A 17695-nucleotide genomic window follows, 5' to 3' on the forward strand; every position below is an offset into this window, starting at 1 on the left:
TCTTTGCTTGTTCCCACACATATGCTGACATAGGGCACGTCTTGTGGTGGTGAATGATTTTCTCCCCCTAACATTTGGGATTGAAGGGATGCCTTGCCACCTAATTGTGTTATAAATATTGTTCCTGGGATTTTGATTTTGCAGTGCAGTTCCTCGGTTTTTATGTGGAAAATGGAACTATCTAAAATCTATGCTTCCGTTACTACTTCTGTTTTCCCAGAATTCTCAAATTCCTTTTAAAACACTCCGGCTCACTTACCATGGCCCTTCATCTTTGCATCTAGGAGTAAATTGACGGAAAAAACATGTGAACGAGACAGTGTACCCTGTACGTGTATGTACATGTGGGTTTATTTGGGGAAGTGAGGTACAGCTGCTGACAATGTGGCAATATATGTATATAGGTGCATCCTAAAAGTTCAGTGTTTTGACTTTGCACATTTTAACCATGGGAAGTTTTCCCTTTGGTTTGTGGCATCCCACTGTTTGTAGAACCAGTCTTTATTTTCGAATGTATTTTTGTCTCTTGGAATGACACTGACACTACAACATTGCTAATTACCCTGTGAGGGGTTAGTTTGTCTACAACTATTTTGTTCCCCCCTAGAATCCACAGCTCTACAGATTCTGGGGAATATTGTGCTTTAAGCTGTCTTTGGAATATTTTTGTTGGCCACATACTTCAGTTCACTTTTTGGTACGGGCCCACATAGGCCCAGTATCATTTCCAGGCTTCTCGAACAATTTCCTTTTGTCACTTACCAACCTCTTGGTAAGCTATTCGAAATCTAATAGTCAAAAGCTTGGGACAATAGAAGAGTTGCTTTTAATTGAAGACAAATTTCTATTAATGTTAGTAGAAATTATCCTCCTTTTCTACTTATGTCATCATCTATTTGTGATTGGTTATCATGGTAACTGAAAACTGAATTATACAAAAATGCAACTTATTAATGGTTCCATCAGGATGCAGATTTTATACTTTTCAAATTTAACAGTAAACTTTTTGAAGTTCAAAAACAGATATGGTAGAGCATACAAACTCAAAAAATAGTTAAAACGTTTTCTATGTGTAAGGTATAGACTATAGTTTGTGATATGAAGGGTTGGAAATTAAATGCCTACAGTGGTCAGAGAGGTATTAAATGTAGACAAGACCAAGTGTAATCAACAGGGGTTGTTGGAGACTAAAGTTACCTAGAGAGAATTTAATTTTTCAGTGTTATTATTTATTTTTGAGAGAGAGCAAGAGAGCGCACACGCGCAAGCTGGGGCAGATGATCCAAAGCAGGCTTGCTCTGACAGCAGGGAGCCGAGCCCAGCCCGATGCTGCATGCAGGTCTCAAACTCATGAACTGTGAGATCATGACTTGAGTCAAAGTTGGATGCTCAACAAACTGAACCACCCAGGTGCCCCTAGAGAGAATTGAATTTAAATGTTTATAAGGTACTGTGAATGTAACAAAAAAAAAAAAATGCCTATGCTTGTGTGTGTGTGTGTGTGTGTGTGTGTATAAATATATACTGTGTATGACTGTAAGTTTGTGACACTTGATTCAGTGTGAAATAGGTTTATGTAAAATTCTATTCAATTGATTAACCAATTTATCAGTATAATAAAAGAGCCTTAGAAAATTATAGATGAATTATTTTAAAACAAAAGCTTCCCACAGAAACTCAAGAAAACTCAGAAACGTTTAGAAGAGTAAGTGAATGGACACACTTTTTATAGAAAAAATATATACTTTATTTTCAACTAGAAAGGTGCAAACATGTAACTTTTGGTCACATTCTTAACAAATAAACTGTCCAAAAAACAGTCATAGTCAAAGTAGAAACAAATGCTTCCAGGTGGAAAAACTGATCATCTATACAGAGCCACTCATTTTTTTTTTAATAAAGGCCACTTGTTCATTAAAACAAGGCTACCACATTTTCAACTGACAAATTAGACTTCTAAGGACATCACTGCCTCATATTCAGTAAACAATCTGTTTTGATGGAGTATCACTCTGACCAGAATTTCCATTTGAATATCCATTTCATGCTTTGAATTATCAGATAAGCTTTCCATCCTACCTATGGTGTTCAGAATTGAGGCTAACATTTGAAATATCAAAGCATAAAAACATAAACAAAAAGGCACAAACAACTTTAAATTAACTTAGATAACTGTACAAATATATATATATATTTATATATATATATATATATATACACACACACACACACAATATTTACAGTGTCAATAAAAAAAAAAAATCTGGCTTGTTACAGGCAAATTAGCTTGCCACAAGCTGTCCAGTCTAATAGACAGGATTCTGATTCCTGAACAGTGTCATTCAAATCAGGATGTCAGAGCTGAATCTGCTGTTCTGACTTAAAGAACTTGACCCAGCCTCATGAAGGCTGGAGGACACACATCCTAGCCGTTGCTGGAGCTACAGTAGGCAGGTCGGTGAGCATGCTAAAATTTTCCTTCTCAATCACACTCCAAAGAGCAGGCCCCTACCACTTTAAGGTGACAATCATTTCTACAGGTGCCCCCCCCCCGACCCCCCACTGCTCCTCAAGCCACACCTTAGTCTACATTCTGGTGCTCTGTGCTAATGTAGTCCCCCCACCCCGGTCAAGTCTTAACTTTCTTCAAACCAGTGTCTGGGTTGATAAGACTCTTTTGTTTGAATGTCACATGGCACAATATTTTGAATTCGGTGGGACTGTTTCTCTCCCCCAGTTAGAAAAACAGATTTAAATAACTTGTACTACTGAAATCATGTCTACACAAAAATGAGATGTGAATCAGTTCAAGTTATAGCCTAATGAGTCTCTCACACTCTCTGGCTTTAGGCCATGTCTCCATACATCTTCCTGTAGTACAGGGACTCAAAGATGTCGTTGTCTCCAGGACAGTTGTAATGGCAGGCACAGGTCTTGATGAACATCATACTCTTCTTCATGAGCTCCCCGTCGGGGCACTTGAATTCCACAGGCAGAGTCGTGGTTCTGTGTGGGGTGCAGCACCGGCCATCTGTGCACACTCCACAGAACTTAGCCCGGTAAGTCTTCACGCTGGTACAGCCAGAAAGCTCAAACTTGACAGGCTTGGAGATTTTGGGGGTACGGATGCACTTTTTGCCCTTCTAAGGAAGACAAAGCAGAAGAAAAAAAAAAGTCAATGATTCTCTAAGGGGAGTGGCTTTCTTCAAGCTCTGTGTGTTTTAGCCTTATGTTGTCTGACTTTTGTTTATATTTTGAGGAGAGGAAGTTGGACTCTCACTTGCCAGTTTTCCAAAAATAGACATGGCCTCTCTCGGGATGTCTTGAATTAACTAACCGTGTGGAGAATTTCATAGTGGAAAGCTGGTGGTTTCTATTACACAACAGCCCATTCCAGCAAAACAGCTCAACGGTTAGATATTTTTGGAGATAAAAGGTCTATAATAACAAGGATGGGGAAGCCCAACTTCAGTCCTAACCATTATCATTCCATGCAAGTTCGTTCATAGGAGCAGAAAATGTACCTTAATGTTCTCTTCCAGGTCGGCTTCGCAAGGCCTGACCATGCACAGGCGGCTCTGCTTCTCCAGCCTGCAGAAGGCGTTGTCATTGGTAACCCGGGTGGAGATGCCCATCCCACAGGTCTTGGAACAGGCGCTCCACTCTGTGGTCTGGACCAGGCAGTTGGCCCGGATCATAGTTGGGTCTGGGCCAAATGTGTCTTCCAGTCGGTAAGCTGTGAGAGCAGAGCACACAAACACAAGGTAAGACGCCAGGATAAGACATTTCCCCCTTCCCCTGGCAGAGTTAGGAGTCAGCCCCTGGGGGGAGGATCACAACACTGACTTAGAGGAAGATCCAACTCACCGGCGAGGGCAGGGCCAACCACGGTGTGGTGGTCCTTGGGCTCGTCGCACACCCACTCCTCGCAGCATTTCCCTGGCAGCTTGACCCTCCGCGGGAAGGGGCAGTCAGGGCTGGGCAGGCGGACGTCCATGCTGCACAGGGGCACGCAGCCCACCGCCCCGTCCAGGCAAGTGCACTGGTATTTGCAGCTGCTCTGGAAGGACTCGCCGCTCCGGTACACAGTCCCTCCGAAGACGCAGGGGGCACCATCTTTGGCTGAAGGAGAGGAAGGGAACAGGGGTCAGGCATCGGTGGCGGGAGGCGAGTCGGGGGTGCGCGGGGAGCAGGGCTCCGGGGTGGGGAGGGGCGGCCGGGACACCGCCGGAGGCGGCGCGGGGCGAGGGGCCCGGGCCGCGGCGCTTACCGGTGCACACGCCGATCTTGCGGTTGGCCGGGGAGCCGAAGTCGCAGAAGAGGCCCTTGTGTGGGTCGCAGGGGTCGCGCTCCGTGCACAGCTCGCCCAGCTGCTTGGCGCACACGCGGCAGCAGCCGCAGCCGTCCAGCACGAGGCTGACGCCGGCGGGGCAGCGCGGCGCCGGCGCGGTCGCACACTGGCACGGGCCGCCGCAGTCCTGGCCGGCGGCGGGCTGCGGGGAGGAGGGGGCGGTCAGCGGGCGCACGCCGCTCGGCGCCCCGGGCCCTGCCCTGCCCTGCCCTGCCCTGCCCCGCACGCCCTCCCCCAGGCGGCGGCCGCCGCGGGGCTCTCGGCTTACCCGGCCGCAGAGGGCGAACAGGAGCACGAAGGCGCAGCGGACCGGGCCCAGGCCGGCGGCGGACATGGTCTGGCGCTGCGGGCGGGGCGGACGGCGGGCGGAGTGCGGCGGCGGCGGCGGCGGGGTGGGCGCGGCGGTCCCGGCGCTGGATCGCGGGCTCGGGCTGGAGGTGGGTGCCTGGGCGCAGCGGGCTGAGGTCTGGGAGCTGTCGGCCGGGGCGGCTGCCGTCGGAGGGAGGCGGTCGGTCGCCGGGGTTGGAGTTGCACTGGCTGCCTCCTCTCAGTGGGAAGAGTTGTTGTGTGAGGCTGAGGCGGGCGGCCCGCGGCTTTTATACGCTCCGGGCGGCCCCGGCTCGCCAATGAGCTGAATGGAGTCCTACACAAACAGGGACATTCCTCGCATTCCTCCCCACCTTCCTGCCTCATCAACTCACACCGGATTGATCCTGACCCCTTGACACTCAGCATTCCTCCCGTCTGAAAAAGCTGGCACACTCTAGCTCACCAGAAAGAAAAAAAAAAAAAAGCCTCAGTATTTCCAGCACCAAATAGGATTTTTTTTTCCCGTTGCTTCTTCGCACCACTCCTGATTTATAGCATTGAAAAACACATCAGCAATTACTATTATTTTTTATACTACTCTCTTCTGTTCCTAACAACTGTGCCCGCTCTACCCACTGACATACATGCTTTTTAGGAGGTAGGCAGCCCAAGAGGCTAACAGCAGGGATTCCTAAAAAATTCGAAAGGGTTTCTTTCCTGATTATTTTTGTAATGATTTTAATTTTAGAGGCTGTCTGTCTTTGAAAACTCTTCGGAGAGCAGAGGAGAGTTGATTGCTTTTAACCAGCTGGAATCCCCAAGAAGCTTACCTGTAAACTCCAAGTTCCATATTGGAGATGTAGGAATTTGATCATTTGTCACTTGAGATAATGGTTTGGATGCCTATTGCCCTACGAGAAAGAGAACAAAGCCAGGGGTCAGGGTATGGATGCAGTTTTCTGGGGGAGATTTCCAGCACTCTTGCTTTGTTTTCTCTTAATATACATAACAGTTTTATTGTTGGTGGTATAGGGAGGGAAAGAGATGAATGGGCATCAGTATTTCCAGAAAAGTGGGTCTGTTGTCATGTCAAAGCAAATGATTATGTGTTGAGGAGGTAGAGGCTCTGGGTGTTGGGAAGAGAGGGGAACCATCCAGGAGAGACAGCAAGAAGCTTGGGGTTTAGTTGGGGTGTTTTAAACACAGTTTGGGTCTTTGAGAAATGAGTGCTTTTTTTTTTAATACTAAAATCTATAATCTTTGAATGTGGATCGGACTTGGTTTGTTGCAGTAAAAAAATCTGATAATATAACAAGAACAGTGTACCCCATTAATATCTGGTTGTAAACTTAGAGTGTCTATGTATAATATATTTTAGTGACTCTCCATACATCTGTGAATAGTGATTGTGACTTCTTACTGCCCAAGGAGCCTGCAGCCTAGTGGAGTGAGATCCGGTGAAGGAAACAACAGGTTTTGTCCTCTTTGCTTGTGTGCAGATGCCAAAAACAGCCAATAAAGTCTAAGCACATTTCTGTTTCTTAATATCACTAGTTAGTTTCACTAAGGACTTAATTAACCATACTTTCATTTAGAATCTATTGATTAACTTCTCCCCACCCTTTTTTTTTTTTTTTTTTAATAACTCCAGTTACCATTGTCTGTAAAGAGACAGATTCCAGATTGGGCCATTTTTTTCTACTGTGATGCCACCTCATTTGACCCTAGTGTTACCAATGAGTAAATTCATTTCATTTGCGGATGTTTCACTGTATAGGTTTAAGATCAACATACCTGGTTTTGATGCAGAGACGAGTGTTCGGAAACAACACTATAGATTTATAATTTGAAAACAGCCTGTTTAAACTGGCTGCATTTTTTTTTTTTTTTTATGTTTCGATTCTTTCTGTTGAAAAAGAGCCAAGAAGAAAATAATCACTCCATCTTCAGCATAGACCACATCATCTGTGCACAATTACCTCCCTAAGCAATCCACATGTTGTACAGCATAGTTGCATGTCAACAGTGTGAGTGGCCAGCAAGGGGGGGGGGGTGCCTCTGAAGCTCAGGAAGAATTTTCAACATTGTTATTTAATGTTCTTTCCAAGCATTCCTCAAAGAGAGGAGAAGAGGCCTAAAAGTTCCTATTTAAAGACAGAACATTCCAAGTTATGTTAATAGCCACATGTGTATTAAAGGCAACTTAGCCCCCAACTTTCTCTTCCCTCGTGGATGGTTTTAAAAGTCCAAAATATGTGGGAAGCCACAGTGAAATCTTTCAAGACCTAAACCTCGAATTATGGCTACCACTAATGGTTGGAAAGGTGTGGTAGATGGGGAAGGGTAGGGATGTGAAGTTGGAGCCTCACCTGAGGTGGGATGTGGGCTCCGTCTTGTGGCTTGCAGGGTGAGGTAGATGGGAGAATGGTTGGGAATTTTTGAATGCTCTGGAGAGTCTGAGAGCCACCACCAATAGCTTCATGTACAGCAGAGTGGAGACTCTCATTCATGAAAGGGATAAATTGCTGGGCTGGGTTATAGTTGGGTGACCTGGTTTATATTCTTGGAACTGCCATTCACAAATCTTAGGGAAGTCACAAGTAAGAGCCGTATTTCCAAGTTGACCTTATTAAAATGATGATAATGAGGATGTTTTATGTCACAGGATTTAATGATTAATTGGATCAAAGTTCTTAGGGAATCGGTGCTCCCGCCCACCCGCCTCTTTCTTGATTTTCTTTTTTTTCCACAAACGTACTTACTATTCTGCTGGGTTGTTAAAAATACCAAGACGTATTATAAAAAGAATTTGGTTTTACTATAAAATTCACGTGGTCCCTCAAAGTCTCAAGAAGTCCATAGTTAGCTCCAAATGGATGGTTTTAATATTGGCTAGGAGAAAAGAAGTATACTGAAGTATATACAGCTTGGAGTCTCAGAATAGAAGAATAATGCTGTGCACTATAAGGTTAGGTTGAGGCTTTATGATCACAATTCCTCTGAAGAGTTGAACATAAAAGATTATTAAGAAAGTGACAGAGAGAGAGAGAGAGAGAGAGACACACACACACACACACACACACACACACACACACACAAAGAGAAGACACCCAAGACATTCACAGACTCAAAAGTATGTTTACATTGTGTTATGGGGGCCATCAAGTGCCAGGAAATTCAAAGGGAAAGGCTGACACTGTCCTTAACTTATGCCATGGGATCTGAATTCTTACACTATTATAAATGACTCAGCAAATGTTTGTGTGCACCTGGGTGGTAAAGTGGAAATAGTGTCTTCTTATAACTTTGTCCAACTCTGACTTATCCCCTTATCCCCAACCCTTTTGATTGACAGCAGGTTAGAATTGGGAGAAAAAGGTCTTTGAATTTATATGCAAAATGGTTAAAATGCACTAATTTTGTCTTGTAAGCAAGTGTTTATCTAGCAATGCTTTTCAGAGAGGTGTTTTTTTGTTTTTTTCTTTTTTTTCTTTTTCTTTTTTTTTTTTTTTGGTAAAATGAGGCATTCACTAAGCTGGCCACTGAGTCCTGTTTACAGAGCTATATAAGGTACGTGTGTGTCTACTCAGGCATCATTTGTACAGGTCGTTTGGTTAAGTCTTGTAAGATGTTCAGCTGTGGATGTATTACATTCCTTCTCTTATGTTTTTTGTTGTTTTTTTCCCCCCTAAAAAAAGGTTACTTGATCAGGTATCAGACATAGAGAAAAGCTGGCAGGACTACAGGAAAGTGGCCAGACTTTGGAGTGTTTGTGTACTTAAAGAAGGAATCTTGCACATTTTCAACTTTCAGCCATAGACATTTTCTTATAAGAGCAAGTGGGAGTCTGTGCCAGCCCTCAAAGCGGAAATCAGAGCTCCCAGGGAAACATACTGGAGGAATGTGGCTCAATGCCAAGACCCATACGCAATGCATACACTGAGCTGTCAGATTAATGGGAAGTCTGGCCGTATAAGGGCATCTGGACAGTGAACCAGTTTTTTACCATGGTGGGTGGGGAGTGGGCTTCGGGCGTTTCTAGCATGCCTTAAATTCAATCAGGTAAATGAATTCCACCAGAAGAATGATGTGCCGGATGGCTTTTTGAAAAATAGTCATAAATATCATCGCCAAAACTTCAGGGACTCTGGCTTGGTTTACATTGCCTTGTATTTGCTTAAAGATGAAGGTTAAAGAGAGGGCGTACTCACTGGGAGTTCAGAGGTGGGAAAGAAGTGCGAATGTTTACTATCTAAATTACATTCATTTCCTCCCTGCTCTTTCCTCCTGATAATTAGTTCTCTGTCTTTCTTGGGACATTTTCTAACGCAAAGGTGTTTGTCAAGAATATAGTCTTGTTCCGTGCGGTCTGTGTTGATGTTTCCCTGTCCATTTATTTGCTTGTAGATGGAGTTGAGGGTTAGGGTGAGAAAGGAAAGGAATTTTTAAAAAAATGTCATTTTCTTCAGTTTACTACTTGTCTCACTTGTTTTATTAGTTTAATGAAAATCCTGTGCTGCCTCTACTCTGCTTGCATTAATCTGAGATGGTGCTGGAGAATATGGATGCTACCATGGATGGAGATGGGTCTCCGACACTTTTCCTGATGTATTAGCAACTCCAATTTATTACAGTTTAGCAACCCTGAGTCTTTACAGCCCTTGTTTTATCAGCTTAAATGGGAAGGGTCTCCTTGGTGATACTTTAGGTGATGAGAGGCAATGTAAAAGAAGGGAGGTAACCGTTCTTTCAAATGTGCCATTTGGGGAAACCAAATCAATAGGTTTAGGAGGAACAGAGCATTGAGACTAGATAACTTGTTTCAAAGAATGGGAGTAAGGGGAAGGATACATATTTTGAAAGGACAAGTGTAAAATAGATAAGTGAATGTGTCCCAAGAGATTCTGCCAAGGTTTGGGGAAGTGGGGCAAACTAAGGCCCCATCAATTCACCCTTTGAAATGTGTTCCACCTCCTACCAACAAGCCTGAGCTCCTTCTCACAACTTCAGAGCTCCCTGGAATACAGTGTTTGTTTTTAATTATTTATTTATTTGAGTAATCTCTATACCCAACATGGGGCTCAAACTCAAGAACTTGAGACCACGAGTCAAATGCTCTTCAGACTGAGCCAGCCAGGCACCACTCTCTGGAGTACATTTCAAAAACCATTAGATAAGGACTCCTGGGATACTCAGTTGGTTAAGCCACCAACTCTTGGTTTGGGCGCAGGTCATGGTCTCACAGTTCGTGAGTTCAAGCCCCGCATCATGCTCCATGTTGACAGTGTGGAGCCTGCTTGGGATTCTCTCTCTCTCTCTCTCTCTCTCCCTCCCTCCCTCCCTCCCTCTGTCTCTCTGCCTTTCCCCTGCTTGTGCTCTCTCTCTCTCTCTCTCTCAAAATAAATAAATAAACTTAAAAAATAAAAACATTAGATAGGGCTCAGAGGGCTGGCCAGAAGGCTGGAGGTATAAGTTCCATACCTGCCTTTTGCCTGCCATGTGAGCTGAGGGAAGGTACTAGTCCTCTCTGAGCCCAAATTTCCCACCTGTTCAAGGTTCTTTTTCAGCCCAAGGACACCATGTTTATGCAAGTACTTTTACATGACATATTAAGATTTTAAATTTACCAATTTCTGTTAGTTCTTCAATGGTTCTTCCTTGCCCTTAAGATTAAGCCCAACTCAGCTTTAATTTTCAAAACCCATCACAGTCTGAGTTTATAACACCATTCAATTTTGCAAGGATTTTAGAGCGTTACAGCTCTGTGAGAGCTCAGACAGAATCAACTCCTACTTCTTCATTTTTAGATTAGATGCTCAGAATTGACAGAGACACTTCACAAAGGAAACTTTTCTGTCTTATGCCCTTACATATCTCCTGTATGGAAGATCTATCACAATCTATTTCTCTTTTAATCATAGTCTTCGGGATACATAAAAAAGAATTCTGTACTTAGCTTGTTTTAGTCACATGATGGCATCTGCTTCCTTCATTTCCATTTTATAATTTTTGTTCCAGTTTTTTCACGTGGAAGGGAGGTCCAAATAGTCCTCCTTTCTTCGGTGAAAAGCACGTAAGCTACCACTAATCCTCAAGTAAGAATACGGTGTGTAAATATTAAAGAAAGAACTAAAAATTTATTATTGCCTGTGTCTATGATGTTTTCTTTAGACTTTTTATTTCTCAGAAACCAAGATGGTATTCTTTGGCTTCACATAATGCAACAGACATTTTACATTCTACATACATTTGAATTAACAGTTTTCTTTCGTTTCATTTTGCAATGTGGACCGTGCAACCGTGATATTGACAAGCAAGTTTTCAAATTAAACAGTAACTGGTAGCCAGTACATTCTAGAATGCCGAAAACTAAGTTGTTCAAGCTATCCAAAGAGTTTCCAAGATGTTTTCCTCTGTGTGGATTTTCAAGTAACTATACCTATGGGAATCCTATGTTAAAGTCTTAATACATGGATAAGGCTTTCTCAGAAGGTGTCTTACCTTCTAAGTCAGAGTTTACACCATATCCGAAGAAGAAAAGAACACTCAATTTAAACTCTCGACATCATCAGATTTGAAGTAAAAGTGAACTAATGCATTGTTTAATTTGACAGTGGAATGTACAATGCCGTTTTTGTCTGGTCAATTTAACAAGAATGCTACTTAGAGCTTTGCCTGAGTGCCTGGAATGGATGCCCTGTGAGGCTGTGTCACCTTTCATTGAGGTGGAAATTTTAAGTTTACAAAGCCCTCTCACAAACCCTGTGTCTCTTCAGCTTCATAACAACTGTGTGAGGTCTTATCCTCCCATTTTTCAGGTAAGAGAATTGAGGTCCAAAAAGGCACGTGACATCACCCAAGCTTGGCCAGAGGCAGGGACCTGCAAATTTGAATTCAGTCCTTCTAGAGGGAACACACTTGACTCTGCCACTGCGTCTTTTCTTCACATTTTATATACAGGGATCTCTGAACACTGTATGTTCTTAAGATAGTTATCTCCAATTTTCTTAAACTCTTAAAGCACACACCCTAGAAAGCATATGAAATAAAGTACTGTGGGTTAATTGGCAGAGTCAGTATAATGCTATGGTCTGAGATAAGCATGAAATACAAAGATAATGATTACTGATCTGCATTAGGAGAGAACCTTGGGCTTAGACAAAGTTGTTGTTGTTGTTTTTGTTTTTTTTTTTTTTTTGACAGTTAAGATTTTTGTGATTTTGCTGGATAGGCAGATGTGTTGCTTGTTATCTGCTGATGAACTGAGGTAGCTGAGAAAGGAAAAATGAATCAAGACGATGGGTATGCTTTGGAAGGCTTAATATCAGGGTGTGTACCACTGTGACATCAGCTTCAGCCCACACTGAAAATGTTCAGTCTCTAACTCAGTTCAATCTTGTTTAGACTGAGTCTCAGACCAACCACAGACATCACCAAAGTCGTCTTGAATAATTGCATCATTCACTGATTAGCTACCCAGATGAATAAATATCACGACAGAGCCTCAGGCCATCAGCATTGAAGCAATATCCACCATAAGTAGATTCGTCACAAGTATCTCTTAATAGACACATTCCAGCATGCTATTGGCATAATGCTTATTTTATGAATTTCATCTTTGGTAAAAATGCACTTTCCTCAAACTGAATACAGTTTGTATTTCAGGCTTACAGCTTTCCCCTTGTCTCCCTTCACAGTGAAATAATGTGATTTGAATCCTGACTAATTTCATGTTAATGGAATGAGAGCCATGTCATAACTGCACAGAGTTGTGGCTAAAGAGTGTTGTCTAGGAATGGCAGGTTTATAACGAGGGACTTTTCTTAGGGACCCATGCACGTACGTGAAAATGAACAACTGTAGGAAAAAGTTGCATATGACTATAGACTTGCTAATGTCTGGACACATTTCACCATTAAGCTATTTCTCACATACAAATGATGAAAGCTGATTTTGTCCACATGAATCTTCTGTGGTGATTTTCATCATTGCTAGCTGCTCTCTGTTTATTCTTCTTGCTCATGTGTGTTGCCCTGCCATTTCCATGTATGGTTGACTCTCTCGACTCTGCTTGTTTTCAGCTCTGTAGGTGAGCAAGCAAACTTCCGGTCCAGCTTCAGAGAGACTTCGAACCAGTTTTATTTTGCAGTAGGGCCGGGCACTGCTACAGCCCAAGTATCCCCTGTTGGCTTTCACTGCTTTCCAGGCAGGCCTCTCCCTCACCAGTCAAGCGGATTTTTCCCAGCTAGCTTCTGGGGGAGCTGTCAGAAGACGGGCCCCGTAGCATGCTGATACCACTACTGTCTCTCTGGGGTTCTCATCTCACTCAGCTGAAGCCTGACCTAAATCTAAGGGCTCAGGAACTCCAAACTCCTAGATTTCTCATGCATCACATCCAGATTTTGAAGAAGGGAAAATGACTTTATGTTGAGTACAAAGGGCAATCTGGAAACTACTTTGTCTACAAGAAGTAGACTTTTAAGACTGACATGAAGGCAGGTGACCTGAGGCAGCACAAGGCACCAAATGCATTGACAGGTGCATCACCTGGCATCCTTTAGAGACACACTGCTGAGGGTCACTTTGCTTGGGCTTTCTTACTTTTCCTGGCAGTGCTGGTGGGAGGGAAATACTGTTTTCCCATTGAGGCAGTCCAGTATTTAATCAGGCTAGGCCTGGGAGAGCAAAGGTGAAAAGACCCCAATAGATCACTTAAAAAGAAAAATGACAACAACAACAAAAACCAATAAACTGAGAGGTTTTCATCCGATTTTAAAGATCGCAAGAATAAAGCCTGACAAAATAAGCTTGGTTCATATTTAATTAAACAAGATTTTTATCAGCAGTTCTAGTTTAATATTCTAGTATGAAACTTTATTAAAAGCTCATTAAAGTAAGCTAATTCTGTAGTTTAAAGCATTTCATAAAATTAGCCACTATTTTGTTGTTTTTTTTTGTTTTTTTTTTTTGTTTTTTTTTTTCAACGTTTATTTATTTTTGGGACAGAGAGAGACAGAGCATGAACGGGGGAGGGGCAGAGAGAGAGGGAGACACAGAGTCGGAAACAGGCTCCAGGCTCTGAGCCATCAGCCCAGAGCCCGACGTGGGGCTCGAACTCACGGACCGCGAGATCGTGACCTGGCTGAAGTTGGACGCCTAACCGACTGCGCCACCCAGGCGCCCCAATTAGCCACTATTTTGGATTAGCTAGACCAACTTTTTGTTATTTTGAGTTCAAATGTTCTATTAATAGAGGTAACATAGAATTGACTTGAATATAGAATTTGTTGGGCTTTCTATTTCTCTTTTTGACTGTTTCAGGAGAGCGCTTTTTTCTTTCTTCTTCCTAGTTCCATTATTTAGCTGTGTCTGTTAAATGTGTGACATCAGGCAAACTACTCAATCTAAGCCTCACTTGGCTCCTTTTAAGTTGGAGATACCAGTACTATCCACAAGACTGGTGTGATAATTTGTAAGGATTAAATACCAAAAACTTGTAAAGCATCAAGCACAATGCTGGTCAGAGTATAAGCACTCAAAAAATGTTTGTTAAAGTAAAATAAAACTTTCCTTTTAGCTCCTATCTAAATATTTTCAGATACTAAATTTCTGCCTTAACATTTGCCAAAAATGAGCCCTTAGCCCAGTAGGTTTTGGGGTCATGAATTATGCAGATTACACAGGATGAAAAGAATGTTGTGACTGTCTGTTGACAGCCTTTTTCAAGCAAGCCGCATACCATTGTTATGTCACTTCTGAATGATTTATGAATTGTGATTCTGTCCTTAGGATCCCGTTTTCTGTTTTTTTTTTTTTTTTTTTCCATCACATTGCCACAGGGGGGAGTATAGGTTCTTGAAAGAAGCGAATAATACAGTTTAAAGGATTTGATACCAATTATTTTTAAGAATGCCCATATCTAAAACATCTAAACATTATATTAATACCCTTGAGGAAATAGAAATGTTTATGATAAAATAATATGGAAGGCCACCGTTCAATCTTAGATTTAATAATTTTGTAATAGTTGTAACAACAGTGCCTGGAAAATGTCTCTCTGTAGCATGGAGAGGTGAATGTGTGTGTGTGTGTGGGGGGGGGCATTATTGGCACTATAGGAGAAGGAGGCATTTTAAGTTTCTAGTTTTTGCCATTAAAGTCATAAAATGAAAGAGGAAGATGGAGAGAAAGAAAGAGACTAAGTGTTAATATATATAAAATGAGGTTGAGAATGACTTGGTTACAATAATGTGACACGGCTTTATAATATGGATGTTACTGAACCCACTGGGTACATATGGGGAGATTTAACCTGATGAAATTCAATAGCTAGATAATTCTAGTTCTAGCTAGAACTGTGGGAGTGGAAAATAAAATGTCTCTTTCAATAATACAATTGCATTTAAGAGCTGCAAAAATTGTGACCTGATTTTATAATACTAATAGCCCAAAACATGGTTACTTCCTCTACCTCCATGGTTACTTTGGAGAAAAGTGCAACAGAAGTCCTAGAGAAGCTGAGTAAGAGAAACTTACAGGTTGGGCAGGTTGTTTACGGGACCAATATGACCCCTCCCTATTGGGAGATAATCGTCTTTGTAGATGGTTGGTCAGCCCTCCTATCTCTCTGCTTCTCCAGGAAAGTCCCTCTTCAGGACTTCCTGATATGCCACAGTTGAGAGCATATTTCTCACACTTGTCCTTCCTTTCCCTCTTGAGTTTGGTGCAGTGTTCTGAGGAAACCCTGTCCTAAAAATTCTTATTCTTATGGGATTTCTTCCTGTGTGTCATTATAGTATGCTTACTGATTTGTGGACATGTTGGGGCTTTGTACTTGACTCATGTTCTTTCACTGAATATGCCACCATCATGGGTTATGTCAGTACTCACCAGAACAACCATCCAAACTTCTAAGTCCTTGTTGCCTGCTTCTTTTAAGCCGATTAGGACTTGCCCCAAACCCTGACATTACCTAGAACTACTCCATACCCTGGGGTCCTAAACCACCTATCCTCTCCTGCTCTCTCACTCACTTACCCTTTCTATTATTTGACCCGATTGAGACCTTGATCTCGTGCCCCCTTCTTTTCTTTTGAGCATGTGGCTTTGCTTCCTTACCTGTCCATGGCGTCATGTTTTATGTCAACTGTCTCTTGTTAGGACCTCCGGCACTCAGCCTCCCAACCTTTTATCAAGCCAGCCCCCTGTTTTAGTTGTTCCTACACTGCCTGCATACATTTGGGGTCTCCAGTCTCAGCTGGACCCTCAGTTCTGCTGTGTTGTGCTTTTCGTTGTTCTGGTCAGCTCTTTCTTATCCTTTACCTTATGTCCCTTCCAAACCTCATTCTTCCCTCAAGGGTCCTACCCTGCCCCTACCCCATCTCAGCAGAGCAGCCCTCCTTCCTACATGAAACCATCAGGCATGACCAGCTCAAATGCTCTTCCCAGGACTGATGGGTCCTCAGCCTCATATTCTTCCCATTAGTGTTGAGCTGCACTGTTCAATTCTGTAGCCAGAAGTCATATACAGCTGTTTCAGTTTAAATTAGCCAAAGTTTAAAATTCACTTCCTCAGTTGTTCTAGTCACATTTCAAGTGTTCGGTAGCCACATACGGCTAGTGACTACTGTCTTGGATGGTGGGGTGAACCTTGATGTCATTGTAGCAAGTTCCATGGGGCAGCAATGGTACAGACAGACCTCTGCTCGTGCTGTTGGTACAACTTTGCTTGTCTCCTATGCAACCATGTTCTCTCTTCTGACTTTCTCTTGTCTTTCAATATCTTTTTTTCTAGTAGTTTCTTCTCAACCTATAAAGATGTTCACATTGCTTTCACATAAAAAAAGAATCCCCAAGCAAACAAAACAACCTTCCCATATGCTGCTCTTCTTTTCTTTTTTTTAACTCTGAAGCTCCTAAAACATATATACTCTCTCTCTCTCTCTCTCTCTCTCTCTCTCTCTCTCTCACACACACACACACACACACACACACCCCTCTGTATTTACTATCGCCACATACTTAACGTTTGACTTACCATTCAACCCACTGCAATAAGGCTCCTGACTGTAGCACTACACATTAGCACCAAAGCACCTCTTCATCGCTAAATCCAGTGGATTCTTTTCAGTCCTTACTGGGTAGGTCTCTGTGGGTATTGTTGTTGAGTCCCTTCTTGTTCCATCTCTTTGACCATTTCCTTTGGCCTCCCTTGAGTCTTATTTCCCTCTGCCTTCCCCTTTGGTGTGGATGTCCCATAGTCTTTTGTCCCTGGTCCTTTTCTTACTTACATATTCTTTAACACCACATTGATGATGGTTTCCTGCTCTCTGGCTCTCAACCAAAACGTGTTTCTGGGTCCATCTGTGTTGTGTACAGGACATTCACCTGACTGTCTTACACAGGTCTTGAAGTATGCATGTTCAAAGCCAAACTCATTCCCTCTACCCCCAAATCTGTTCCCTTTAATGTGTTCCCAGATATAGTGATTGGAAGCACCATACCACTCTATATTAAAGCCTGTGCATTGTTGGATGTTCTTTTTTTCTCTTTCACCTCCTGTATTTAATCAGTCACAAAGCTCTGTGGTCTCTACTTTCTCAGTATATCTTCCCAACATATCATGCCATCAGCATATTTTGTCTGAATCACTGCATTAGCCTTTCTGTTAACTGGTCTTTTGACCCACATTATTTGCCCTCTTCAATTTATTCCCTCTACTGCTCCCTGAAGAATCTATCAATGCAAAGTGCTTGCTCAACCTGCTTAGAATCTTCACATAGTTTCCATTGCCTCTAAGATAAGACCCTGTGTCTGGCTCCTGTCTTGTCCATTTGTGTGTCTCACTGCCCACCAACCCTGCTGTATTCTCTGGTTTTCATTTCCTATTTTGCTCCAGTTAGTTTCAGTAACTTGCAATTTTATCATGTATTTCATGCCTATATAACTTTGGTCATCTTGCTCATTCAGCACTTAGGGGAGTTGTAAGGTGTGTTTATACCAAATACAGTTTTGACTGCAGTGGGATTTCATTTT

General features: G+C 42.6%; 2 protein-coding genes across 3 annotated transcripts in view; one reads left to right on the forward strand and one right to left on the reverse strand.

The window, feature by feature from the left end:
• Positions 1-1723: 1723 nt before the first annotated feature.
• Positions 1724-5120, reverse strand: CCN2 (cellular communication network factor 2). 2 transcript variants are annotated; one of them, XM_086707865.1, is made up of 6 exons: positions 4753-5120; positions 4620-4717; positions 4271-4493; positions 3868-4122; positions 3525-3736; positions 1724-3143 (listed from the first exon to the last, which is right to left on the reverse strand). In XM_086707865.1, the coding sequence occupies exons 1-6, from the start codon at positions 5084-5086 to the stop codon at positions 2847-2849; spliced, it is 1419 nt and encodes a 472-aa protein (XP_086563991.1). In that variant the 5' UTR covers positions 5087-5120; the 3' UTR covers positions 1724-2846. The 2 variants fall into 2 exon arrangements, with proteins under 2 accessions (XP_086563991.1, XP_086563990.1); XM_086707864.1 differs by having other exon boundaries at positions 4620-4897.
• The window catches only part of LOC112862002 (uncharacterized), a 314201-nt gene continuing 300135 nt past the window's right edge, over positions 3630-17695 (forward strand). The window contains exon 1 of the transcript XR_015251544.1: positions 3630-3764. The gene's annotated coding sequence lies outside the window, so the exon portion shown is untranslated. The remainder of the gene's footprint in view (positions 3765-17695) is intronic.

The sequence above is a fragment of the Puma concolor genome, chromosome B2 (assembly GCF_028749965.1).
Source record: "Puma concolor isolate L17-30 chromosome B2, mPumCon1.1.hap2, whole genome shotgun sequence".
Lineage (NCBI taxonomy): Eukaryota > Metazoa > Chordata > Mammalia > Carnivora > Felidae > Puma > Puma concolor.